At 45.7% G+C, this 26,963-nt stretch overlaps 3 protein-coding genes and 1 long non-coding RNA gene across 5 annotated transcripts; 2 read left to right on the top strand and 2 right to left on the bottom strand.

Moving 5' to 3' along the window:
- Positions 1-311: 311 nt before the first annotated feature.
- Positions 312-11,465, top strand: LOC141413836 (uncharacterized). The gene is made up of 2 exons (XR_012438770.1): positions 312-1,876; positions 10,883-11,465. It is a non-coding gene; the product is annotated as an uncharacterized lncRNA (long non-coding RNA).
- Positions 8,508-14,752, bottom strand: Zmynd15 (zinc finger MYND-type containing 15). Of its 2 annotated transcripts, none has more exons than XM_074047062.1 (13): positions 13,115-14,752; positions 12,305-12,539; positions 12,066-12,221; positions 11,647-11,807; positions 10,935-11,087; positions 10,514-10,594; positions 10,262-10,378; positions 10,080-10,168; positions 9,900-9,998; positions 9,591-9,744; positions 9,439-9,536; positions 8,993-9,153; positions 8,508-8,679 (listed from the first exon to the last, which is right to left on the bottom strand). In XM_074047062.1, exons 1-13 carry the CDS (start codon positions 13,698-13,700, stop codon positions 8,508-8,510), a joined length of 2,262 nt encoding a protein of 753 aa, XP_073903163.1. In that variant the 5' UTR covers positions 13,701-14,752. The 2 variants fall into 2 exon arrangements, with proteins under 2 accessions (XP_073903163.1, XP_020036654.2); XM_020181065.2 differs by having other exon boundaries at positions 9,439-9,497.
- Cxcl16 (C-X-C motif chemokine ligand 16) lies at positions 14,742-21,690 on the top strand. Its single transcript, XM_074047053.1, has 5 exons — positions 14,742-14,977; positions 15,209-15,347; positions 15,598-15,680; positions 20,605-20,997; positions 21,393-21,690. Exons 1-5 carry the CDS (start codon positions 14,914-14,916, stop codon positions 21,437-21,439), a joined length of 726 nt encoding a protein of 241 aa, XP_073903154.1. The 5' UTR covers positions 14,742-14,913; the 3' UTR covers positions 21,440-21,690.
- Med11 (mediator complex subunit 11) lies at positions 21,466-24,071 on the bottom strand. Its single transcript, XM_020181066.2, has 3 exons — positions 23,937-24,071; positions 23,616-23,746; positions 21,466-23,010 (listed from the first exon to the last, which is right to left on the bottom strand). The coding sequence occupies exons 1-3, from the start codon at positions 24,019-24,021 to the stop codon at positions 22,873-22,875; spliced, it is 354 nt and encodes a 117-aa protein (XP_020036655.1). The 5' UTR covers positions 24,022-24,071; the 3' UTR covers positions 21,466-22,872.
- Between the last annotated feature and the right edge of the window lie 2,892 nt (positions 24,072-26,963).

Raw genomic sequence — 26,963 nt, 5'->3', positions numbered from 1 at the left:
TTCAGAAAACAGAAGAGAGAACTTAGAAAGGAGACTGAGTAGGATTGTTGGAAAGTGCTCAGAGCCTATCTGTAATTTGTGGTTATAAATTCAAAGTGAGGTAAGTCAGCACAGTTATTTATCTCTATTGCATAACTTAGAAAAAGTCTCATTGTTGGTGGAATTTGGTTTAACCAGGCTTGCAGTTTGGAGGAGGACAAAGGGACTAAGAATGTATGTAAAGAGGGCTGATGGAATGGCTCAAGTGGTAGAGCTCCTGCCTAGTAAGAGACCCAGTACTGCCAAATCCCAGTACTGCAAAAAAAAAAAAAAAAAAAAAAAGTATGTAAACTGGGTGAACTGAGATTTGAAGGCATGAAGGGGGTGATAGATGATGAAATGTGGAAGGATTAATGGAGCCCAAAGGGCTGGAGGATTGTTGGTGTGAGAATATAGAGGCTACAAAGAAGCATAGTGGTGGATGCTTGTAATTTGATAATGACAGAGTCTGGAGTTTGTTGTGTACTAATTCAAAAAAAAAAAAAAAAGCAGAGACACCTGACTCACCTCCAGGTGTTTGGAGTATGGGAAGAAAAGAAAACAGCTGCCACCTCCAAGGATCATAAGAGAACAGAATCTTACAAAGAGCCGAGTTTCTATGAGAGCAAGAAGGCCAATAGACAACTGAGAGAAGAGATTGATGATTTGGGGAATTTTATTGATGATGTATCTCAAGTTCCAGAAGTTCCAGAGGTTCCAGTGAAAGGATTTAGGTTAGGGTGTGGAGGAGGTAGGAGGCTGAACCACAAGGGGATGAATAAAGTTGTCTGGGGGATAAGTCTAGGTGAGGATGGCCTGGCAAGTGTGGACTTCTGGGGTTCCTACAATTAACAAGGCTGTAAGGCATGATATTCTCTTTGATAAAGTCAGGAAATTAGTTTTAGTTACAGCCTCTGTCTTGAATTGGTCTGTTAGTTTGCAATAAAAAGAGCAAAAAGGGAGTTGGCATATAGCTCAGAGGTAGAGTACTTGCCTAGCATGTGTGAGGCCCTGGGTTCAATTCCAGCACAGCAAAACCAAAAATCTTTAAAACATATAACATTTATTGAATGTGTACTATTCTGAGGATCCTTCTAAGCATTTACATTTATTAATTTCCCCTGTACTCACTACAACCCTATAGAATAGGTACTTTTCCTATTTTACAGATAAGGAAGTAGACACAGAGAGGCTGAATAACTTTTCCAAGATCATTGTGTTAGTCAGAATCCCATCACTATAACAAAACACTTAGATAATTAACTTGTAAAGAGAATAGGTTTATTTTGGCTCATAGTTTTGGAAGTTTCAGTAGTGAGGCAGCACATTGTAGCAGGAATAGGTGGTAAAGCAAAACTGCTCATTCATGGCCAAGAAGCAAAAGGAAATGAGAAAGGCTTGGGGTCCTTCATTCCCCTTCAAGGGTACACCTCAGTGGCCTAAAGACCTCTCACTGGGCCCCACTTTTAAAGGTTCTGTCACCTCCCAATAGCACCACTCAGACAGTATCTTTAACAGATGGGGGACATTACAGAGCCAATCCATAGTCATCATGAAACTAGTAAGTGGGGAAACCTTGATTAAAACTTAGGCAACCCGATCCCTAAGCCTTGTCTTTTATCATGTTCCTTTCCTCTTCTCACTGCAGTAGGGAGGTGGGCAGGGTTGGGATGTGAGGAGTAGTAACTTTACCCAAAGCTCACATTTCAAAGACAACCTGACAGAGTGTTTCTGATTCTTTGCATGGCTGATCATCAATACCTGAGGAGAGAGACTGGCTTCTGGAAAGGAAGGGCTTCCAGAGTAAGCCTTACTCATCTGTCCTGGGAAATTGCAACATTTTCCACAAAGCAGTAAGGTAAGAGGTTAAAGCACATATCCTGGAGTCAGATTATTTAGGTTTGTTCCCAGGCTACCCTATTTGACTTGGTTAAATTATCTAATCTCCCTATGCCTCCCTTTCCTCAGTTGTAAAATGGGGAATAATAACACCTGATTTACAGCTGAATCTGTCCACGACTGCCTAGCTAGTAATTAGTGGAGCCTAGATTCAAAACAATTTTGTCTAAACTCATAATCCATTGCCCACCTGTCAGCAACTGATTGAAATTAAACAAAACTCGATAAGGAAACAGAAGAAGTCAATAACACCGTCAACCATCAGAATGTAATCAGTGCTTGTAGATCACTCCATCCAACAACAGGAAAATACACAGCTGGGAGCCAGTGGCTCACGTCTGTAATCCTTGATACTTAGGAGGCTGAGATTGAGAGGATCGAGGTTCAAGGCTAGCCTGGGCAAATAGTTCTCAAGACCCCATCTCCAAAATAACCAGAGCAAAATGGACTGGAGGCATGGCTCAAGCAGTAGAGGGTCTACTTTGCAAGTGCAAAGTCCTAAGTTCAAACCCCAGTCTTGTCAAAAAAACAAACAAGCAAGCAAAAAACCAAAAAAACACATGTTCTTCTTAAGTACTCATGGAACATGCCAAGATAAAGCACATTCTGGGTTATAAAACTAACTTTGGCCAAGTTTCCCCTCCACCTCTGACCTCTGATACTGGGATTTAAATTTAGGGTCTACCACTTGAGCCATGCCTCCAGCCCTCAAGTTTAACCAAGATTTTTTTTTTTTTTTTGGCAGTACTGGGGTTTAAACTCATGGCCTCAGACTTGCTAGGTATGCACTCTACCACTTGAGCCATTCCACCAATCCAAACCAAGATTTTAAAATTGAAATCAGAAATTTCTTAAACCACAGTGGACTCAAATTAGAAGTCAACAACAGAAAGACCTCAGGAAATTCTCTGAATCCTTGGAAACTAAAAACCTATACCCTACCCTCAGTGTGTGATTACCAACTGGGCTATTAATGACATCAATCCATGACTTGCTGCTCTTGTCCTACCTACGTGATGCCTCCAGTGAGAAAGCAAACACCTCCAAATCTTCAGTCATATGTGAGCCAGCTACACAGATAGGTTCCTTGGAATTTTCATTGCCCCCAAACCACACTGTGTGCCCTGAGAAGTGGAGGGAGCCCCCTCTAACTTTACAGAAGTTTTATAGTGGCTCCTTTGGACTCTGCCTATGGCTCCTCTGGTAGGACTCAGAACTGAGGCCACGAGGCTGGGTTGGGACTAATGCTCCACACTGGCCTGTGATGCCCTTCCCACTTCCATACCACACTTCTACCCTGGGACCTACAAAATGCCTTCTTCCTTCAAAGGCCAGAAACTGCATGCAAAGCATCTCAGGAAAATCAACTCCTCATCCCATAGGTAGGTCCAGACTATCTTGGGTTGTGATTTGGTAGCAAGCTGAGTCACTTTCTACTTCTCCTTCGGTTATAATTGAGAAAAATTAGGAACTGCCTAAGTGTTCAAAAGCAGGACTAGTTATGTTGTGTTCATAAACTAGTCTATAGCCATCCATGGAAAGAGACTAATGACATGAAGAACTGCCCACAACAAATTATAATATTAAAAAAAAGTTAGGCTGGGTGCAGTGGCTCAAGTCTGTAATCCTAGATACTTGGGAAGCAGAGATCAGGAGGATCATGGCTAGAGGCCAACATGGGCAAAAAAATTTGCAAAACCCCCATTTCAACCCTTGCCTGGCATGATGACTTGCACTCGTTATCCAGCTGCACAGGGAAGCACAAATAGGAAGATCACTGTCCAGGCCACCCTGGTCATAAAGTGAGACCCTATCTCAAAAATACCAATGCACAGAGGGCTGGAGCAGTGACTCAAGTGATAGAGTGCCTGCCTTGCAAGTGCAGGGTCCTGAGTTCAAACCCCAGTCCCACCACATACACACAAAAAAGCAAGTCAGCATTATGCACTGCTCGATTACACTTTATAAAAATATCTACATTCTGATAAACATAAAGGAGTCCATAAACAAACTAAAATGTGTGTTGGGATTGAGAATCACTTAAATTTTCATAGAGGATGGTTAATGGGTACATGTGTAGTTGGATAACAAGAATAACTTCTAATATTTCATAGCACAGTAGGGTAACTATGGTTAACAACAATTAATTGCATATTTTGAAATAGCTAGTAGAGAGGATTCTGAATGTTCCCAATACAAACAAATGATAAATCTTTGAGGTGATGGATATGCCAATTACCCTGATTTGTTTATTACACATTGTCCCCTATAAATATGTATAATTATGTGTCAATTAAAAAATTTAAAGATATTTAAAATATATGTATACTTTACTATAAAATTCATGTAACGTGCTAGAATAAAAGATGGAAGCATTTTAAAAGTATAATAAATTTTCTTTGTATTTCTTTCTGTATTTTCTGTAGTAGGAGGTAGAAACAATAGGTCATGACCGATCAGTGAATCATGGAGGGAAGTGAAGGGCAAGGAGAGAGTTGCTCAGTTGGCCTCCCTCCTACTTACCCATTCCGTTGCCACCACCATTCTACTGAATATTCTTACATGTTTGTTTGTTAAGTCAAGAGGACACCTTTCCACCCAATCTTAGCTGCCCTAAATGAGCTGTTTCTGACTCTCCTGGTTTCCTGCTAATTTCTGGGCTTCTCCATCTAATTATTGGCTCCTCTTCCTTCTTTCCATCCTTACATTTTGGCCTTCATGTGGATTTTTCTCTTCCTCCTCGTCCTGTGCTAGAAATTGAACCTAGGACATTGCATGCCAGGTAAGCTCTCTGTCACTGAGCAACACCCCCAGCCCATGTGGATGCTGCTCCTAAAACCTCTTCTCATTCTCCCTAGGTGCTCCCATCCACTCTCCTAGTCATGTTAGTTCCAGCTCATGTATCACTTACTACCAGAATCTCCACCAGAATGTCCTCTAAGCATCTCAAGTTTAACACGTCTCACCCTTAATTCTTTATTTTTCTCTTACCCACTTCCTGCTATCCCACTCTGTTCCTCTTCTTCTTCTTTTTTTTTTAAATTATTTTTTACTAATCCTCTTCTTGCATCTCTACTGTGAGCAGATGGCACTTTCTTCAACCAGTTGCCTAGCTTCTGGAGCCATCCTTCGTTGCCTCCACTTTTTCCCTGCCTTTCACTTCCCTCTAATATCTATCCATTGATGTCACCTGTTGTTTCTACTTCCTTCTTAGCCCTAGGGTCTCTCTGCTTCTCTTCAACATTGAGGCACCATCAGCTCTTGCTTGTATTACTACCAAAGCCTCCTTGCTGGTCTGTCTCCTTCAGTCTTACCCTCTTATAGTCTATTATGGTCTGTTTATTTTTCCCATATAGCAGGGATACCTTTCTAAAATTCCCTTTAGTAATTGTTAAATAGCTATGATATTCTAGGCATTGTGCTAGGGCATAGTTGTAAACAAGATAAAATTTCCCCTTTCATGGAACTTACTTTTTAGTAAGTCTTGTAAGTTTTAGTGTGTGTGTGTGTGTGTGTGTAATAAACAGTAAATAAACACATGAGATAGTAAAAATGTGATAAGTGCCCAAAGAAAATAAAAGTAACGTGATAGTGATGGAGGTAAGAGAGCTAGAATAAACTCTGGAGTTTATTCTAAACTCCAGCCAGACAGAACTTGTGATTTCTCCCAAGTGCTTTACTTACTTTGCCTGTGCCTATTACTCTTCTTTATCTGGCTAACTCCTACTTGTCCTCAGGTCTGCTGCTTAAGTGTCATTATCTCCTGGCAGATAGCCTGGAGGCTATCTCAAATGCTTCCTCTGTGTCCCCAAGAGTGTAACACTTTCACTATAGCACCAATCACCCCGTACTGTAATTTTCTGGTGACTTGTCTGTTTCTGATAGATTTCCCTCCAAGTCAATGACTTTCAGATGTTTTGACCATGGTCTACAGTAAGAAAAACTTTATATAACAATGCAGTGTGCATACACATATAAGCATATATATCTATATATCTATATCCATATACATACTGGGAGTACTGGGGTTTGAATTCAGGACTCACGCTTGCTAGGCAGGCACTCTACCACTTGAACCATTCCACCAACCCTACCAAATGTCTCACAAAACAGTATTTATTCTCACTATATATGATGCATATGAATATCTTTATTCTACTGTATTTAATTTAAAAAGTAGTGTGTGGTCTGTGGTGTGACTCAAGTGATAAAGTACTTGCCCAGCAAGCATGAAGCCTGAGTTCAAGCCCTAGTACAACTAAAATATAAATTAAAAAAAATAATGTGGAATTTAGGTGGTACTGGGGTTTGAACTCAGGACCTTGAGTTACTAATATGGAATTTCGGAAAAATGTTTTGTTTTGTTTTCTGGCCAAGAAGATGGTGAAAAGTACTGTTTACCTTCAATCCACCAGGAAGCTAGACTTTCCCTTTTTGGCTGTAGGGGCCAAAGCCTGAGAGGAAAGATGAGGAGGGAGGGTGGAAAACATGGGTGGGAGAAGTAGATAAGCAATATAATTAGTAGATAAGCCATATAATGAGGAAATAAACAATAGTATGAGTTCCTACCATGTGCCAGGCAACTGAAACAGTAGATAAGGAATTACAAGTGTGAGAAAGGGGAAATCCAATGTGGTTTGAGACCTTAAGGGGGGTGTCTAGTTTCCAAGTGTGTCTGGAAATGCCTCCTTTCCTAAGGAAGTGAAGGCTGAGTAGGAATTAGTTGAGCAAGGAAATGGGATATTCCACAAGGAGGGAGTACATGTCTTTAGTCAGAGGTGTCTGACTGGAGGGCAGAGAGGGGTGAAAAGTGGTATGAGATCAGTCTGCAGAGGTAGGCAGGATCACATCAAAAAAAGCATTATAGCTGGTGGAGTGGCTCAAGCGGTAGAATGCCTTCCTAGCAAGCTCGAGGCCCTGAGTTCAAACCCCAATACCGCCAAAAAAAACAAACAAAAAAACCACTAAAATGTAGATCTAAGTACCAGTTCACTGAAACTAAAGAAAATAAATGAACAAATAAAAACAAAACCTGAGGAAATAATCAGCCAGTTATTATCAGAATGAAGAGCATTGTACTGGACAAGTAATCCAGGTTCTCATCAAATCAGTGACATGAAAATAAAAAAGAATAAAAATCTATCATAGAATAAAGAAGGCGCAAGAGGCATAACAGTCAAAAGCAATGTGTGGGTGTCAGTTATTTCTTGATTGAAACCAACTAACTGTGCAAGGCATCTTTGACTATGGAATCAGCCTAAGTGTTCATTAACCAATGAATAAATAAAGAAAATGTCAAGTATGTGAAAAAAAAAAAAAAGAAAGGCATCTTTGAGACAAGGGAAGACATTTTTATAAGAACTGGATACTATAAGACATTAAAGAGTTACCATCAACTTCATTGAGTATGAGATTGGCATCATGGTTTCATTTTTAAGAGCCCTTTGTTATAGGTGCATATAAGTGACATGACTAATATCTGGGGTGTGCTTTAAAATATCCTGGAAGAAAGAAACCTGATGGTAAATGTTGAAGCTGGGTGATGGGTATAAAGAAATTCATTATACTCAGTGTCTGGGTTTTTGTGTATATTTCAAAACTTAGATGATATAATAAATGAATGACAGGATGAGTGGCACCTTATAAGTCATACTAGGGAGTCTAAACTTGTTTTTTAACTTTTTAGTTAGAAATAATTTTGATGAATTGCAAAATTAGTAGAATGTTTCCATATGCCCTCACTAACTTCCTCTAAGGTTACATCTTATACAACCACGTCATGTTAATCAAATATAATACCATTGACTAAACTACAGACTTTAGTCAGATCTCTCGAGCTTTTCCACAAATGTCTTTTCTTTTTTTTCTGTCCAGGATTCAATCAGGATATCACACAGCATTTAGTCTTCATGTCTCTTTTATCTCTTCATTCTGTCGCAGTTTTCAGATGTATTTTAGAAGGAATCCTTTTGTTGCAATGTGGAGATGAGATATGGTGGAGATGGAAGTGGGATTGGACAGAAATGGATGGATTTGAGTGATTTTAGGGGACCAATTCAGCAGTAGTTGTTTGTTGAATGGATATGTCGAATATGAAAAATGAGAGAAAGTGGAGTTGGGTGGCTGGAGCCTTTCACTGAATCCAAACCAAAGGGTCTGTGTGTCCCTAGGTCGTTGTCTGCTTTCCTGCTCCACTAGTGAGAAGCCGCTCTGCTTCTTGGTCTTTCCTTGTCTTGGGGTAGAGCCCTGAGGGTTACTGGGGCTGGAAAACGACTTACCGACATATAAAGAGGGAGAGAAATTTGGGATTATCAGGGAAGGTTGGCATCCCAGAAACTGACGGACCTATGAACTACTGAAAGAGGCTGGAAGAAAATCATCTCTAAATCCTTCTCTCCTTTCCCTGCATAATGACCCACTTATGAGTAATCAAAGTTTAATCAAAGTATCAATGACTCAGTGGTTTCAAACAATTAATTTTATTTACCTTTTCGTGTTCTGCCAACCATTCTCCCCTTGAGCCTTGAGCGTTTCCTGTTTTCCTTCAGGAGGCATGTTTGGGGAGTGGGTGGCCTGCTACCATCTCAGCATCATCTCCGCCGGCGGCTCCCCCGCCCAGTTTTCTTTTCTCCTCGGCGCCTCCGGGCGGGAGTAGGAGGAGCGGCCGGAGTTGGGGCTGGGGGCGCTGGGTCCGGCGCCCGGCGGGCCCCGCTGCCTTGCGCAGGCTTGTAGATCAGATGGAAGATGAAGGCGTTGCAGTACCTGCGAGAGGCGCGTGGGCGCGGTCGGGGGCGGGGCTACGACCGGGGCGGGGCTTGTTCCCGGGGGCGGGGCTAGACTTTTGACTCCGCTGGCTGGAGGGCTAGGGTGACGGGCCTGGAGATTTCTTGAGCTGGGTCTAAAGGGCTTCCTGTTGTCGAGACCAGAGCGGGATATGAAAAGTGGTAACAGAGAAGGCGGGTTGTAGGACTGGGGTCCGGAGGGTTCCAAGGACTGCAGAGACCTTTTAGGATGTAGAGAGTAAGAGAAGATATGGGTCAGGAGAGAAATAGGGAGGAAGGTCATTGTCCCTTACCAGGGCATGCAGTTGTCGGCCGCTCTGAGGCGAAAGGGGGAACGAAAAGGGTTGGGTTGTGGAGAGCTGGTGCCCCCTCCCGTGGCCACGGCCATGGTCTGGTCGTCCATCACGCAGCCATACTCGCTGCTCTCGGTGAAGAAAGCCGGGACTCTGAAGGACTAAGTATGGGGAGGAGCCGGGCCTCAGAGACTTCCTGGGAAGCTTTTCCCCCAGATACATCCCAAGGCTCCCAAGGCCCTTCCCCGCACTCCTATGGCAGACAGGGTTGAAAACGAGGACCCCAAAACAGACTGGGATGCTGAAGAGACATGAGGCAGACACAGAGAAGGACAAGAGGACCTGTAGATGGTCTTTAGGTCTGTGTTTCAGTTGAGGGAGGAAGAGGAGAGTTCAAAGTCTTTCAAAGAAGGAAGAAAGGGGGCTGGGCCGGTGAGATTCCCCACCTGTAACCTGGGCAGAGAGCTTAGCCACGTGTCCTTGAGACCAAAACCAGAGTTGAATCCTGCACAGGAAGAGCATGTGGAGATGCTGGCCCTTTGGTCTTCTCTCTTACTTTTTCCACACCTCTATCCCTGAGCTTTGCCCAGGCTCTTACCAATAACCAGGTCAGGTTTGGGCCCCTGAAGCAGGTGGTAGGGCCTGGCTGACACCTTGATCTGTAGATCCCTGCGGCCCCCTTTCTCTTTGGTCCCAGAGTTGAGCCGTGCTGATACCCCTGAACCAGGACGGACAGACACCTCAGGGCCATCCTGTAGGGCCAGGAATGAGGGGAGGAAGCCACAGGAAGTTGGTGTTGGAGGATGCACCACCAAAGACAGAGGAAAAGGGAGAGGAAGGGTAGGCCCTATCAGGGGGCCTCCAGAGGGATCAAAGCTGAAGAGCAGGGCCCTCCTAAAGCCCTCACCCTCTGCAGGGTGAAATGCTGCTGGTCACTCTCCAGGGGCAGGCCATCACCCACAAACTGCAGTTCCAGGGCCACATGGGGGAGCAGAACCAGGAGCTCCTGAAGAACAGAAGGATAGGTCTGGGTCCTGCCATGTGTCCATCCCCACACCCAGTGCCTAGTCTTCAGTCCTGGACTCACCCAAAACACCATGACAAGGTCAAACTCCTTCCCAGCTTCCACCACATGGATTTTCAGCGACTGCTTGTTCTGAATATTGAGCTCAGGGACTGGTGTGAAACCGGCTTGTTAAGGATATGGTTTCTCTTACTACCCACCTTCCCTTCCATCCCCCGCCCCCCATCCTGCCTTGCACTCCTTACAGGACTGGGGAACCAAGTGGGTGATGACGTAGTACACTGTCAGTGGGTAAGTGAGAAGCACAGCCAGGGGAGAGTCGAGGCTGAGGCCTCGCCATGTGTAGTAATCCTGCCACGAGCCTGGAGAGAGTAGGTTACTGGGGGACCCAACCTCAGGATTGAACCCCAACCTCTCTGGCCTAATAGCCCCCTATTTCTCAGCCCTCCCCCCCTAGGATTCTGGGCTTCCCATCCCTGTCCCAACCCCTAGCTCACCAAAGAGGCTCCTGGGTGGATCTAAGGGTACTGGAGGCATCAAGGAAGGCCCATCTCCCTGGAGAAGCTGGTAGGGATCTCCTAAGAGGACGAAAAAGAGAAGTGGGGCCTGAGGTCTGGAAAGCCTTCCTTGCCCCATCTTCCTGTTCCTTCCACAGGGGCAGTGTTCCCTGAAAAAGGGCTTGGGGCTGCAGCAAGAGGAATGGGGTTTGCATAGGGACAGAGCTACTGGAAGGGGTGGATTGGGGCAACTATTTTGAGGACTGAGAAAGGCTTGTAATCTCCCTGACAATGTTGGCAGGGGTTGATGTGTATGTGGAGGTGTTATCTGAGACTTGACAGCTTTTTCTCTCCTACCCTTCCCTTTAGGCTGAGGGACCTGCCTGAGGACCATTCCTGACAGACAAGAGGACCCACGTACCATCGAGAAGAAGGTTGAGGGATGGTGTGCTTCCTCGAGGGTGCCTGGGGGTGCCAGACCCTGGAATCAGCATGCTGAGCTGGGTCCAGTAGCCACGAGTAAGGCCCCGAGAGGCCAGGAAGGCTTCTTTGTTAAAAGTTTCACTGGTGACCTCTGCAGAAGGATGAGGGATGGGGATGAGAGATGGGGGTGGCTGGACCCCAGGACCTGCTTCCCCATGGACTCTGGGTCTGAATCTGGTTCTAGTCAGGGTGAGAATGATCATGTCTGAGTGTCTAAAGTGTGTCAGACACTGAGCCCACATCATCCTTGTATCAATTCCATGGGATTTTACATTTGTTAATATTCCTCTTTTACAGATGAGGAAACTGAGGCTCTCAGAAGTAAAGCATTTAAGGTCACACTGCTAGTTGGTGGTGGAGGTGGGAAGCATGCATTTGAATTCCTACCCTCAAATTCCGTAAGCAATCTTAGAGACCCAGGCACCCAGTCTTCTGCTTCAGATACCTTGTCTTTAGCCCCACGTCCTAACTCACCACCTCCCACCCCTCAAACCTCCAGCTGCAGCTTCAGCTAGGGATTCCAGGAATGTAGACTTAAGCCAAAAGCACTCAACCTTCAACCTCAGGACCTTTTTCCCAGCACCCAGACCCCAGTCTCAAAGCCCTAGTCCTACTGACCCCTTCCCCTCACTTTGGCCTCTTCATTGTACCTGCTGTGTAAGTGAAAGGCAGAGTTGCCAGTTCCCCTGCCCGCTCCATGAAAGCTGCAAGCCTTGGGCACCAAAATCGGTGGCTCACATCATCTGGGCATCGCCGCCAATCAGCCTGGAGACAAGTTTCTCCACAGTACAAGACAGCACTGCACTGGGGGCTGGGAGACACAGGCAGTGGTAGGACATAGTGTTAATCTCTGTAAATCCTGTTGGCTGTGCACCTGTTCTGCAACCACCCATATGTCATTTGGCCTGTTTGTCTGACTCCCTCTAACAGCTTGTTTCTTGTTTTTTCCATTTCTTCTTATCTCCCTGGCCTCCTCCTCCCTGTCTGGGCTCCCACTGGCCTGGTTTGCTTTGCCTCTGTTTGCTTGACTATTGGGATTTTTCTCTGACCTCCCCTGTGGGCTGCTCACCAGGGTGTCAACTTCACTTCAAAGCTGTGCTTGTGACAAACATGGCATGTTCGAGCCCTCAGGGAGGCAAAGGTGAAGCCTGGTCGAGGACCCCATGTCCGCATAGGGCTCTTGGCTAACTTCACACCTAGCCTTGGGACCAGGTTCTCCAGCTCTCTGAATGGGGTGGGGACAGGATCAGGCTGTGAGGGGCTGAGGACTCTAGGCCCCAGCCTTCCCACCCTCTGATACTTCTGTACCGATGTAGCTGCGCGTCTCCCACAGTAAGCTGTCGAGGTTTTCGCGGGTCTCCAGAGCCCATGGGGCAGGCCATGCTATGGCAGAGGAGAGCATAGGCCCGAGGAGCCAGGTTCTCAGTCCTTGAGCCCCGGCCTGCACTTCCCTGAACTCCATCCATCAGCAGATCAATGCCCAAGATGGTGCCATGTTCATCTGTCACCAGTAAGAGGCAGGAAAGGTGCAGGGGGGCAGTCTCTGGGGAAAGAGGGAAAAATTGGGGGATGCAGCAGGGGGCAAAGATGATCAGGGTCAAGGGTACCAAACTCAGATGCCTAAAGGAGCCAGACAAGTAAATAAAGGGGACTCGGGAGGAGGGGGGGTGTCCATCTAAAGGGGACAGCTGCTAAGCAGTGTCAGAACTGGCTTTATGCAGAAATATAGGCACCCTATCAGAACTTTAGGTTTTGGGATATGTGGCTCAAGTGGTGGAGCACCTGCCTAGCAAGTGCCAGAGCCTGAGTCCAAACCCCAGCACTGCCTCTTAAAACAAACAAGCAAACAACAACAAAAACCCAGAGCAAAACAAAAAAACCACTTTAAGTTTTTTCTTGAGAGGGTATAAATCCAGACTTCTGGTTTTTTATTCCTTTCAATGTTTAAATATTGATTCAAATAAAAAAAATACTGCCTATGAAAACATATGTTCAGACCAGATCTGTCAAAGACCACAAGCTTATGACTTCTGACTGGGTTCTGAGTGGCTGTGGAACAATTCAATATGGGAAGATGGCTGGGTAGAGGGTAGGGCAGGGTCAGCCCTGGGTTCTTACCACTCCTCTGTCCCTTCCTCTTCTCGGTTCCAATTTCATCACTCCCTCTGTCTTCTAGGCAGCCATCATCATCACCTGCCTTCTGCTCAGTCACCTCTGGCTCACCTGCAGGCTTTGCTTCCTGGGGGCATTCTCTGTTGATAGGGGCTGGCTCTCCATCCTCCTGTGATTCTACCTTCTCTGTGCCTGCACCATCCTCCTCTCCATTCTCTTCTTCTTCATCTTCTTCCTCTCCCTCTTCTCCTTCCTCCCCATCCTCCAGGCTGACAAAGCTAACATAGGGACTCAGGTCTCTCAGGTGGAGTGGAGGTTCATCTCCTAGGAGTCTGGCAGCTCCCAGGCCTGATCCAGGGCCTGGCTCTCCCCCTTGACCCAGACTGATGCCCACACTACGGTTGGGCAGGACATGGAGCACCCAAAGGGCAGAGTCCTGAGGCAGCCTCCTGATCTGAGCCTCCAGCTGTTGCCAATGGCCCTCAAGACTCGTCCCCACAGTACCCCTTTCTGCCACAAATTTGCGGAACCAGCCAAAGAGGAGAGCAGTGAAATCAAGGAACTCATCCCGGTATCCAGATACAAACTCCATGTCATCAGGTGCACAGGGCCTGAGCCCAGATTGAGCAGAGGAGGGGGCTATATGTTGAAGGACAGGGTAGTGAGGAGATTTTGGAGTGGGTCACAAAATGGGGAAGGGTGTAGGTTCAAGGGTCACTTCAGGTGACCCGATAAGTATTAGGAGTTGAAAATAGGGTTTTCAGGGATGAAGATGGAGTTTAAGGATGAAAACAGGGCGGGGGTGGGGGGGCTAGGTTATTAAGTGGATGATTAGGGTCGAGGATGAGCACTCAGGAATGAAATGGTATTTGGGGCTCAAAATTTGAGGACTCAAACACTCTAAAGGAAGGTCTGAATTAAGGGTAGAGATGAGGTGGGGCTAATCCTGTGGGGAAGGATTTTGGATCCGTTGGTCTGTGGGATATGGGAAGAGGAGATGGGGCATCCCTTGGATTTGGATCGGTTTGGCGTCAGCTATCCCTTCCCGGCGGTCCCACTCCTCCGGTACCTGCAGCCGCCACTACTTTTCGAAGGTAAATACCTCGTGGGGAGTGGTGGCGTCGTGACGTCAGGGCAGCCCGAGCCCACCGCCCGCTCCTCAGGTGGTCACGCCCCCCGGGCTGGGTGCACCGGCAGCTGACTGCCCTGACCAGTGCGTGCTGGACTCTGAGGACCACTTCACTGGATCCCCTGGCGACGGAGCCCGGCCGGGAAGTGAAAGAGCATCCTGGAGCAGGTGGGAAGCTCTAGGGGATCACCACCCATTTCTCAGGTCCGCAGAGTGACTTGTGATGGCCAGAGGGAACTGGCATCCCCGAACCTAACCGCGTCATCTCTCTGGGCCACTGTCCGCCTACCCCTGCTGATCTCGCCCTGTAGCCCGAGTTTTCTTTCGGTTTCATCCCACATTGCTGGCGGTCCCCTCGACGGGCTCTGGGCGCGGGGTGAGGAGCTCCGCCTCCAGGGGGATCCCCGTCGCGGGAGGCAGCGCGGTGCGGCGCAGACGGTCGGTTCGGGACGGCGCGCGCCGGGCAGGAGAACGCAGCCGCCTCGCGCCCCCTCCCCAGCCGAGACTGCGCCGACGTCCCCCCCCACCCCACCCCCGGCCTGGTCCTGAACCGCGGGCGGGAGGGAGGACGGAAGGAAACGAAAGTCATTGAGAAATCGGCGGGTCCTCACATCCCGAGCCTGTCGGGGCGTCAGACAGGGCAGGGCGCGCTGTCTCCACATTGCCGAGCCCGGAGATGAGTCTGGACTGGGGACCCCTTAGGTTCGTACTCCTCCTGCTCTTCCTGCTGACTTGGTCAGGTTAGTCATGGGCGGGCTGGGGGCGGGCTGGGCAGGAGTAAGGGGAAGGCTAACTGGGGACACCTGAGTCCAGTGGGGCTACGGACGTTTTTGGGGTGTGTGTGTGATGTGGGTTAAACCCTGGTCTAGGGGAAAGGCTGCAAAAGGTGACTTGGAGGTTAAGTAGGCTGAGTAATAGCAGGGGGAGGTTCTTGGCTGGAGAACTTGGGCTGACCACTCTATCCCGTTCAGGTAATGGCAACGAGGGCAGCGTCGCTGGAAGTTGTCACTGTGATAAAAGAATCTCTTCGAGCTCCCCACCAAAGGTTAAGTTAGTGGACTATCTCCGAAAACACCTGAAAACCTACGATCGCTGTCGATCCTATGTCAGGTAATCTCCCTCACCGGAAGGGCAACGCCTCCTAGTTCCTACCTGACAGGTGCCTCAAGGACCCTCTGCAGTTAAACTTGAACTCCTTATGGGAACCTATCTAATCGTCCCTCCCGGTTTCACTTACCTGGGGATTTCCAGTCCCAGCGGAAACAACTCTTTCTTCGGGGTGACTGCACACCTTAGGAATGAGGAAAGCTTGGGAAGGGAAGGTGGGGCCCCAAGTGAGACCAGATTATTCCCCTCGCAGGTTCCAGCTACGTTCCCAGAGCGTGTGTGGGGGCAGCAATGACCAGTGGGTTCTTGAATTGGTGAGCTGCTTTGATCTCAGAGGTGAGAGTTTTTCCTCTTCTCAGGCCTGCCTCCAGGGCAGAACGGCATTTCCTTCTGCGTATCCCTTTCTCCCCTGACACTGCACATTCCTGGATCTTTCTAATTCTGGCCAAAATACTTTCACTTAAGTCCCTGTCTCCCAAACATCATTCACCATAACCTTTACGATTTCTGCCGACTGTTGTACCGCACGCAGTATTATTTACATATATATATATATATTTTAAACTCAGGGACTCATGCTTGCAAGGCAGGCACTCTTAAAGCTTGAGTACTCCCCCAGCCCTTTTTAGTGATTTTTTTTTTTTTTGAGATAGTGGCTCCTACTCTTTGTCTTGGCCTGGCGATCCTTTTGATCTCTGATTCCTGAGTAGCTAGGATTACAGGTTTGAGCGACCGGCGCTAGGCTTTAATATTTTCTTGAAATCGCCATTTTATGTTAATATATAACTAAAGTATATAATTTTTAAAAATATGTATTTTATGTATAATTTAATCACTACTATATTTCTTGAAATCACGTGAAGGCACTATTTTTGTTTTCCAATATTTAATATAAAAGTTGAAAGAACTGTACAGCTAATAACCTTATATGTACCATCTAGATCCTGCAATAACTATATTTCTATTTTATCTATATAATAAAGCAAAAATATTATAATACATTTACAGTATCAATTTTGTAGCATTTTACTATATTTGCTTTATTGCATTCCATTTCTCTACCCGCCATCAATCCACCTTATTTTTTTATTAATTTATTCATGTGTACATACATTGTTTGGGCCATTTCTCCCCTCCGTCCCCTGGCTCCTCCATCTCCTCCCACCCCCCTCTCTTCCAGGCAGAAGCTGTTCTGTCTTTTTGTCCAATTCTGTGGGAGAGTAGACATGAGTAATAATAAGAAAGACAAAGCGTTTTTGCTAGTTGAGATTAGGATAGCTATACAGAGAGATTTCTAGCATTGTTTCCATGCACAAGTATATTACAACCCAAATTGATTCTTCTCTATCTGACCGCTTCACTACTTCCGGGTCACCTTCCCATATTGACCTCTGTTGTTTTAAGATTACTGTATTAGCTTCTCTGCAGTGGGCACATCAAACACTTTCAAGTTTTGGGTTTCCTACCTATCCCCATTCCTCCTGCATGTGCTCTCCCCTTAGTGTGTGACCCAGGTCCAAAAACTTTACCATATTTGCCCTAGATCTAAAGTCTGCATGTGAGGGAGAACATAGGATTTTTGGTCTTCTGAGCCTTGCTAACCTTGCTCAAGATGATGTTCTCTAGTTCCATTCATTTACTTGCGAATGATAAGATTTCATTCTTCTTCATGGCTGAGTAAAATTCCATTGTGTATAAATAACACATTTTCTTAATCCATTCGTCTGTAATAGGGCATCTTGACTGTTTCCATAACTTGGTTATTGTGAATAGTGCTGCAATAAACATGGGTGTGCAGGTGCCTCTGGAGTAACCTGTGTCACATTCCTTTGGTTATATCCCTAGGAGTGGGATTGCTGGATCATATGGCAGATCTATGTTTAGATTTTTAAGATGTCCTCTTTTTTCAGAGTGGTTGCACTAGCTTGCATTCCCACCAGCAGTATATGAGGATTCCTTTTGCTCCACATCCTCGCCAACACCTGTTGGTGGTGTTTTTGATGACAACTATTCTAACACGGGTGAGGTAGAATCTTAGTGTGGTTTTGATTTGCATTTCCTTTATGGCCAGAGATGGTGAGCATCTTTTCATGTGCTTTTGGCCATTTGAATTTCTTCTTTTGATTAAGTTCTGTTTAGTTCAGTTGCCCATTTCTTTATTGGTTCATTGATTTGGGGGAAGTTTAGTTTTTTGAGCTCCCTGTATATTCTGGTTATCAGTCCTTTGTCTGATGTATAGCTGGCAAATATTTTCTCCCACTCTGTGGGTGGTCTCTTCATTTTAGAGACCATTTCTTTTGTGCAGAAGCTTTTTAATTTTATGTAGTCCCATTTGTCCACCCTTTCTCTTAGTTGCTGAGCTGCTGGGGTTATATTGAGGAAGTCCTATACCTATTACTTCCAGACTATTCCCTGCTCTTTCCAGTACTAACTTCAGAGTTTTGGGTCTGATATTAAGGTCCTTGATCCATTTTGAGTTGATACTAGCACAGGGTGATAAACATGGATCTAGTTTCAGTTTTTTGCAGGCAAATAACCCCTTTTCCCAGCAACATTTGTTGAAGAGGCTATCTTTTCTTCATTGTATGTTTTTGACGCCTTTGTCAAAAATAAGGTGGGCATAGCTGTGTGGATTCATATCCGGGTCCTCTATTCTGTTCCACTGGTCTTCATATCTGTTTTTGTGCCAGTACCATGCTGTTTTTATTGCTATTGCTTTGTAATACAGTTTGAAGTCAGGTATTGTGATACCTCCAGCATTGCTCTTTTTGCTAAGTATTGCCTTGGCTATTCACAGTCTCTTGTGTTTCCAAATGAAATTTAGGGTAGATTTTTCAATCTCTGTGATGAATGTCATTGGGATTTAGATGGAAATTGCATTGAACATGTAGATTGCTTTTGGTAGTATAGCCATTTTTACTATGTTGATTCTACCAACCCATGAGCATGGGCGATCTTTCCCCCTTCTGTAGTCTTCCTTGATCTCTTTCTTCAGGGATTTGAAGTTCTCCTTGTAGAGGTCATTCACATCCTTTGTTAAATTTACTCCTAGGTATTTGATTTTTTTTTTGAGGCTATTATAAATGGAATTGTTTCCATATATTCTTTCTAAATTTGTTTGTTATTGGTGTATAGAAAAGCTAATGATTTTTGTAAGTTGATTTTGTATCCTGCCACCTTGCTATAGCTGTCTAGGAGTTTTGGGGTAGAATTTTTTTGGGTCTTTATGATATAGGATCATGTTGTCTGCAAATAGGGATATTTTGAAGTTTCTTTACCTATTTGTATTCCTTTTATTTCTTTTTCTTGCCTGGTTGCTCTGGCTAGGAATTCCAAGACTATGATGAATAGGAGTGGGGATAGTGGGCACCCTTGTCTCATTCCTGATTTTAGGGGGAATGGTTTCAGTTTTTCTCCATTAAGTATGATGTTGGCTATAGTTTTGTCATATATAGCCTTTATAATGTTGAGGTACATTCCTTCTATTTCTAGTAATCCACCTTATTTTTAATGTATTTCAATGTGAGTTACAGGAGTCATTATATTTCATCCCCCAAATTTTCGGTATGTATTTTATTAGAGTTAAATATTTTTATTGCTTTTCTCTTTTGAGGCAGAAATCTACATGTAATGAAATGAATGCGTCTTAAAGTGTACAGAAGCTAGTTTTGCAAAACGCTATTTAACAACTTGTCCTAAGCAATAACATCTGTGAAGTCACAAATTTGATATGACTTGATGTGTTTGTATTTTTCTTCATTGAGACACATTTAAAAAAAACTTTTATTTAAAAAAAACATTTTAATTAGTGTATTGATAGTTATACAGGAACTTTTGTTGTGACATTTCTGTATATACATACGTTATACCCAGGTTTGGTTCATTCCTTCCACAAAATGTTCTTTGATGTTCTATCTAAAGTTGTCTATATTTATCCCAACTTGATTGTTGAAATAAAAATGAGTCCCAGAGAAGTTAGAAATAAAATCACACAGGTATTTTGTAGCACAGCCAGGGGTCTAATCCAAGCCTCCTGACTCCAGTTGAAACACTGGCTTGCCCCAGTGGTTGCATCTCATGGTTTGTTTACTTCTTTATGTCTCACCTATTACCTCTGCCACTACTTTCTTCTCCTGGCCTTCAGCTGGGACTGTCTCCCTATCCCCAGCTACACTGGGGATTGAACCCAGGACCTCACATATGCTAGGCAAGCACTCTGCCACTGAGCTAATCCCCTAGCCCTTCAGCTGTTCCCTTGATGTCTTCCTGACCTACTACCTTTCCTTCTGTTGGGCTCAGAACATGACACCCTAAAATATGAATCTTAGCAATTGAGAAAATTGTTGAAGCAAGAAGGTCACTCCAACTTTCCCCCACCTTTCTGTGTGACAGCTGGCCGGAAGGAATTCTATGATCTACCTCACCCTGAAAGGCCTACTACATTCATTCTGTAGGGGTTCTGCCTTATACCCAGGGACCAGGAAGAATCTGGACAGGCCTTGCTGGTCCATTTTTGTTTCTTTTTTTCAGTATGTGTGGGGGTGTTGGGGAACTGAATCAGGCCTTGCACATGCTAGGCAAGTGCTCTGCCACTGAGCTACATCCCCAGCCCAGACTTTTTTTATGTGTGTGTGTGTCCATGATGTTCTACACAATTGCCCATTCTTCATCAAATCTAAGCACTGGGTCATTGGACTTTCTTTCTGAATGCTCCCATGTCCCATAAAACTTTTTTTTATTTTTTTGGGTACTGGGATTTGAACTTGGGGCCTACACCTTGAGCCACTCTGCCAGTTCTTTTTTGTGATGGGTTTTTTCAGGATAGGGTCTTCTTGAACTATTTGCCTGAGCTGGCTTTGAACTGTGATCCTCCTGATCTCTGCCTCCTGAGTAGCTGGAAATACAGGCCCCCCAGTTCCCATAAAACTTTAGATACATTTATTATACTTCTACCACTTGAACCACTCTGCCAGCCCTTTTGTGTGCTGAGTATTTTCAAGATAGGGTCTATTTTGTATTTGCTGGGGTGGCTTTGAACTGCAATCTTCCTGATCTCTGTCTACTGAATAGCTGGGATTACAGGCCTGGGCTACCCACACAGGCTTATACTTTTCTTTTGTTAATGTGTTTTCTGTTATGGGAGCATTAGCTATGATCCTGGCAATGGGTGAGGAAAAGACACTCCTTTTTCTCAACTATACCTTTACCTGCTTCTTCACCTGTTCTGATAGCTCTGATTCCTCAATTCTTTCCTCTCCAGAATGTGGAAGTGCTTATTGGAAGAGTTCGATCCATCAAGAACACTCACTTCACCCCAGTACCCTGATTCCTGAGCCCACAGAGGGGGCACCTCCATATAACAGCACTCCTGCGCAGATTCAGCATACCACCCTTCTACCAGGATCACTGCCCTTGGACAAAGCGTTCACCCATATCATTGAAACTACGATGCCCACTTTGGGCTATAGTCTAGAAACTGGGCCTGAGGCTGAGGGGAACCATAAACGTCTGGAAGAAAAAGCAGGTCTGACAGCTGGGACATCAATCATAGCGCCAGTACTGTCTCTCCTGGTCATCATCTTCTTCCTCACTGGAGTCCTCTTGTACGTGCTGTGTAAGAGGAAGAGGGAGCAGTCGCAGCAGTACACTCCAGGTGAACTGGACTTGTTAACCTCTCCCCCAGAGACCCAGAAAGTTCCTGGCAGGTATCCTGCCTCTAGCAGTTCTCAGGTGGCTGGAAACCTAACCCAGGCACACATAGGCTGCACTATGGACCATAGGCTGTGAAGGAAAGAGGGAAGCCACCATAGGACTAGGGATCAGTGCTTGGAATAACATGAAAAAAGATGGCAGCTAAGCAGGCTAGTGGGAGATGATGCTGTGAAGGCAAGGGCTATTTATTCAATTCACAAGTCTATATTAAGCACTTACTATGTACTAGATCCTAGGATTAATGTCTTAGCATCTGATTCTCCAGTTTAAGCTATAACCCCCTTCCCCCAACTCTTGATCTCAGAGCTCTTCTCTCAATTTCTTTATCCTTTCCAGATTTGAAGCACCATTATATACCTGTGACATCAGACTCCAATGCCTGAGCCAAGAATGGAAGCTTGTGAGACTACCTACATCTCCAGCCCAGACAGACAGACATTTTTTTTTTTTTTTTTTGAGATAGGGTCTCACTATGTAGTCCAGGCTGGTTTCAAACTAGACCCTCCTGAGTGTTGGGTTTACAGGTTCGTGATACCACACTTGGCTTGAGTTACTTTTGTAAAGCTCTGTGTAATTAATACAATTTCTGGCACATACTAGGCATTCTTAACAATAAATGACTAGCTTCACTGTCTTCTCTTAGTACTCTCCTCCCCCGACCTTTTAAAGATGATGCAGTTCTATTAAAAATCTGGGGTTTGGGGTACAGCTCTGTGGTATAGTGCTTGCCTAGCATGGGTGACATTCTTGGTTTAATTCTCTACACTGCCAAAAAATAAATAATAATAATACCTGACTTTTACACAGTATAATGGCAGGCTGGAAAATTCCAAATTCCACATGTGGGTCTTTTTGGTGGTACAAGAGGTTGAACACAAGGAGATACTCTACCACCTGAACCATGCCCCCAGCCCCTTTTGGTTTAATCATTTTTCAGTAGGGTCAGCCTGGATTGACATTCTCCTACTTAAGCTTCCTGGATAGCTGGGATGACTAGCACACAACACCATGACTAGATTTTTCATTAAGATGTGGTCTAATTTTTTGCCCAGGCTAGCCTTGAATCACAATCTTCCTAATCTCTCCATCCCTTGTAGCTGGGGTTACAGGTGTGAGCTACTGCACCTGGTTCTCTCATGTGTTTTTAACTCTTAAAAATTACTCTTAGAATTACTGACTCTTCTTTATGCAGACATTGGTTTCAGATCCTTATTCCTTCCCATGACTGCTGGCTTCAGTTTCTTGCTGATGGTTCCCTGGGTCACAAGTTTCCTTTCATGCACTAGCTGTTGCTCCCCAATTCCACACTTAAGGCCTAGGCTTTCCCAAACTTCCCTCCTCAGTGGCTTCTGTGCTGATGCCATAAAATCTCAATCTCTTATATCACTCATATATACCCCAGTGAGAGTCTGATCTCCTTTTTGGAAAATTGTTATTGCTTTATTAAAATTCTTAGTTCTTGTTTTGTTTCTTCCAACAAAGGAAGAGTATATCTTCCTTGGCCAGGTTTCCAGGAAGCCTGGGACAGGAGCATGACATGCATGAGGAAGTGGGTTGGGCAGGTGAATCTCCAGCTCCTGTCTAAGCTTGTGTAGTGGAAAGCAGGAGCACCATGCTGGAGGAACCAGGGCACAGCTGTGGGAAGGCTTGGGCTTTAGTTTTTCCATTTCCACCTTCTGCCCCTTTTGTCCTAGTATACTCTTGACCAGCAGGGCACGTATGAATGCCTCAGTCCACACCTCTCATCCTTCAGGTCTCTAATTCTGTCAGGTTCAGGTCATGGTCTCCTTCCATGCTCTGGATTCACTTCCTTGGCTTAGTTCTCCAGCATCTGCTCACAGGTTCGCGCCACATCACTGAGCTTGAGGCGGGCATAGTCTACTCGCTTCAGAGCCATTTGACAGTCTTTTCTTGAAGAGTAGCTGGAGCCCTCATGGGGCTGCCCTGTGGCCACCTACAGCACAGTTAGACTGATCAGTGGAGCACTGCCTCCCTTACCCATCCCTTAACCAGGTATCATTTCTCTTGTCTCATTTCTTCCTTGAGTTTGATCTATTCAGCTAGGCAACCCACTTCATTTCTGTTAACCTCATCTGTAAAGTGAGGGTGACAGTAATGGCTTTCTAGAGTAGTTATAGAACAAGTTAATGCAGAGTGTCTGGCACACCATAAATTCTAGTAAATGGTGGTAGCTGTCCAAGGACTTCAGAATCCTCTTAATACTGCCTCTTTTCTCGGGATATGCACGTCTGGGGCCTCATGCCCTGGCGTCAGGCCAAGAGCAAGTTCTGTGGCTTTACTATAGTTTTTGCTCTCTTTTCCAGGTACTTTCCCGTTAGTGGCTCAGGTGATGCCACCTGGGTAGGCAGGTCACCTTTACTTCTTTCCTTTTAGAGAAATAAAGCAGCCTGGGAAGGCAGGGGTCTGCCCGATCCGGGTGGTGCCGGGTCGGGGTGGAGGCCTGATCCTGCCCCGCTAATACTCGGCCAGGGAGTCCCTAAGGCTAAGGCTGAAGTCAGAGGCTGGGGTCGGCGTGCAGCGCCTCCCAGATACACCCACCTGCGTGAGGTAGCGGATCTGAGCCGACAGCTCCGCCTCCACGTGCTGCACCGATGCTGTGAAGGCCGCCGCCTGCCGGTCGAGGAGTCGCTCGTTGGTTTTTTCCTTCGACAGTTCTAGGATCACGGTCCCTGCGGGGCGGAGAGAGGGCGGGGCTAGCCGGAGACTGGCAGTACAGCCCCGCCCTAGGTCAACCGCTTCCCGCTCCCCACTTTCGCCGCGCACGCACTTAGGATCCCTCCCCAACCACTCGCCGAGTCTCCGGTCAGCGCATGTGCAGGAGCCATGGTGCCCCTGCCATTCACTCGTCGCATCCCGAACCTGCATTCTGGAGGATGGCGCCGATTTCCCGTTCGATGTCTTCCAGGGCGCGAAGTCGCTCATTCGCTAGGCTATAGGTAGCCATGATTCCTCTAGGAAACCTCCTTGGGATTCTGTGCGACCCTGGCGTCCGGAAATGGCTGTCGGCCTGCGCCTGCGCAGAGGGCACTGTGGCAAATACTCCAACTCCCAGGATGCACAGCTTGGTCTCGCCTTTCTCTGTTCATCTGGCGAACTACAATTCCCAGGGTGTCTTGCGCCTGGCCAGGTCGGATCCTCAACCTCCAGACCACCTGGTGGTAAGAGGTGGTATTGAAATAGGCACTGCCCTGAGGCCATTCAGATCTGTCCACCAAGAATTTATTAAGAATTCTACAAGGATTTATTAAGTGTCGATTGAGTGCCAGGTGATGATGGTGAGAATTCGAGGGTATTCTTCCAGACTGGATAGTCATGGGCCAACCCGCTCCGCCCCCCAAGGAAAATGTGACTTGGTGAGTATTACATTATTCTCCCTGACCATGAACACAGTTGAAACACAGATTATCCATATGTTCTCGGATGCTGGCTCCTTCCAGCCTTTTTCCCTTTCCTTTTCTGAATACCTGTTATGTGCTAAGCTCTGGGGATGTAAAGATGAATGAGATGTGCTGAGAGGGTGTATGGCAAGGAGCACAGAGAATTCTCAGAGGAAATGCTGCTTGAATTGAACCAAAGAGGGCTAAGTGGGTGAGAGGTTGGAGTGGAACAGGGGATTAGCATAGGCAAGCACAAGGTGCTGTGAAGGGACCCAGCACGTTTGGAATCCAGCAAAGAGTTTAGTTTGAGTGGAGTGAATGGAGTGTGGTGGTACTTAGGTGTGACAGTGGCAGAACTGGAGGGAAGAGCTCCAGGAAAAGTCTTGCAAAGTAAGTAATTTGGATTTTATTCTGAAGGTATTTGGGAGACTTGCGAAATTTTAAGCAGTGTGTGATGATCAGACTTAGCTTTTTTTTGGAAGGATCACTTTTTGGTTGGTTTTTTTGGAGGCACTGGGGTGTGAACTCAGGGCCTCCTCATTCTTGCTAGGCAGGTACTCTGACCACTTGAACCACTCCACCAGCCCTCTTTTGTGATGGGTTTTTTTTGAGATAGGGTCTCAAAAACTATTTGCCTGGGGCTGGCTTCTCGCCTTGATCCTCCTCATCTCTGCTTCCTGAGTAGCTAGGAAACAGAGCCACTGGCACCTGGATGGAAAGATCATTCTTGAGAAGTTACAGAAGATCAAGAGTGAAATCAGCAGTGGGTGTGTAGCTCAGTGGTAGAGTGCTTTCCTATCATACAGGAGGCCCTGGGTTTCAACTGCAGTCTGCAGAAAACAACATAAAACACAACAACAACAAAATACCAGTTTTCACAGGATTATCAAATGCATTAGAGACTCAGTTAAACTTGATGGAGCTAGCATTTAACTTAATTCTTCCCTAAATCCTAATAAAATAATAATAAAGATATTTTTAAGAGTGGTCAAGGAGCTTGTCACAGGGGCTCAAATCTGTAATCCTAGTGAGGGAGGCAGATATCCAGAAGAGCAAAGTTCAGGGTGATCCTGAGCAAACAGTTCATGAGACCCCATCTCACCCAATGGCTGGATGAAGTGGCATGCCTGTCATTCCAGAGACAGGGAAAACACAACTAGGAGAATCGAGACGGGCCATAAAATGAGACCTATCTCAAAAACAGACAACGATAAATAAGGGCCGGCACAGGGCTCAAGTGACAGAGCACTGCTGTGTCTAGAAAGCACAGCAGGCCCTGAATTCAACCTTTAGTACTGACAAAAAAAAAAAAAAAAAAGCCAAAGAGAAAGGGACAGGAGTTAATAGCAAGATTTTAGTTAGAATCTAGAAAACAGAGGCTAGGTGGTAACTGATTTAATTGTGAAGAAAGCTTAGGAAGGGCACTGATTTACCCTTAAATTAGTGGCACTGTTTACAACTTGGGTGAAGATGGTACTAAAATTGATTGGAAGGATTTTCACAGTAGTTAGACTGCTAGATCTTCCTAACTTTGTGTATCTTGGCAGCTACTCTCCCTCCAACCCACTAGAATACTGGATATTTCTACGTTGGAAATGGGGAGCAGGGTTTTTAGTTTAGAGGGCACCTGGGCACAATTGAAGGTAAGAGCAATGCATTGAAAACAGATTGAGTAAAAATTTAAATTCCAAATGGTGGTTTCTATAACTGGCAACCAAGATTGCCATTAGAGTCTGGAAGATACTCCTCAGGGAATTTGATTAGTCAGAGAAAAACCTAATTAACATCAGGGGTTCTCCAACAGGCAGTTAGATGACACCATTGTGAAATTCCTACTTGGTAAGTCCCAGCTCTGTACATGGAACTTCCAGTCAGCTTCTTAGCACTTCAGGGCTTCATACTTTCAAAGCAGGCACTCTAGTGCCTGAGCCACACCTCCAGTTTTCTCTGGTTATTTTGGGAATGGGGGTCTGGAGAACTATTTACCCAGGCTGGCCTTGAATCTTGATCCTCCTTTTCTCAGCCTCCAAGTAACTAGGTTTACAGATGTAAGCCACTGATGCCCAGCTGGCCAACAACTTGTGATACTCTTGCCTCAGCCTCTTGAATACTGGGAGTACAGGTGTGTACCACTATACCCAGCTAGCACCTTACTCTTACATATGAGCAGACAGCAAAGGATTTCCAGATATTTGAAGAAACTTCTATATGAAAGATATAAACCCAGGAGAAAACAACTTTTGGGGCTCTTAGATAAAAGATACTATAAAAAAAAATTAGCTGAGAAGTGATGGCTCACATTTGTAGTTACTGAGGCTGAGGAAGGAGGATGACTTGAGCCCAGGAGTTTGGGGCTAGCCTAGGCAGTAAGCAAGTCTGTGTGTCTCCCTACCTGCATGCTTGCCTGTCTGTCTGCCTCTCTCTCCCTCTCTATTTTGAGACAGGGTCTGGTGATGTAGCCCAGGCTGACCTTGAACTTTTGATCCTCTTGCCTCACCCTCTTGAGTGA

This window comes from Castor canadensis, chromosome 11 (assembly GCF_047511655.1).
Source record: "Castor canadensis chromosome 11, mCasCan1.hap1v2, whole genome shotgun sequence".
NCBI lineage: Eukaryota > Metazoa > Chordata > Mammalia > Rodentia > Castoridae > Castor > Castor canadensis.
This window is presented reverse-complemented; position numbering and strand designations above follow the sequence as displayed.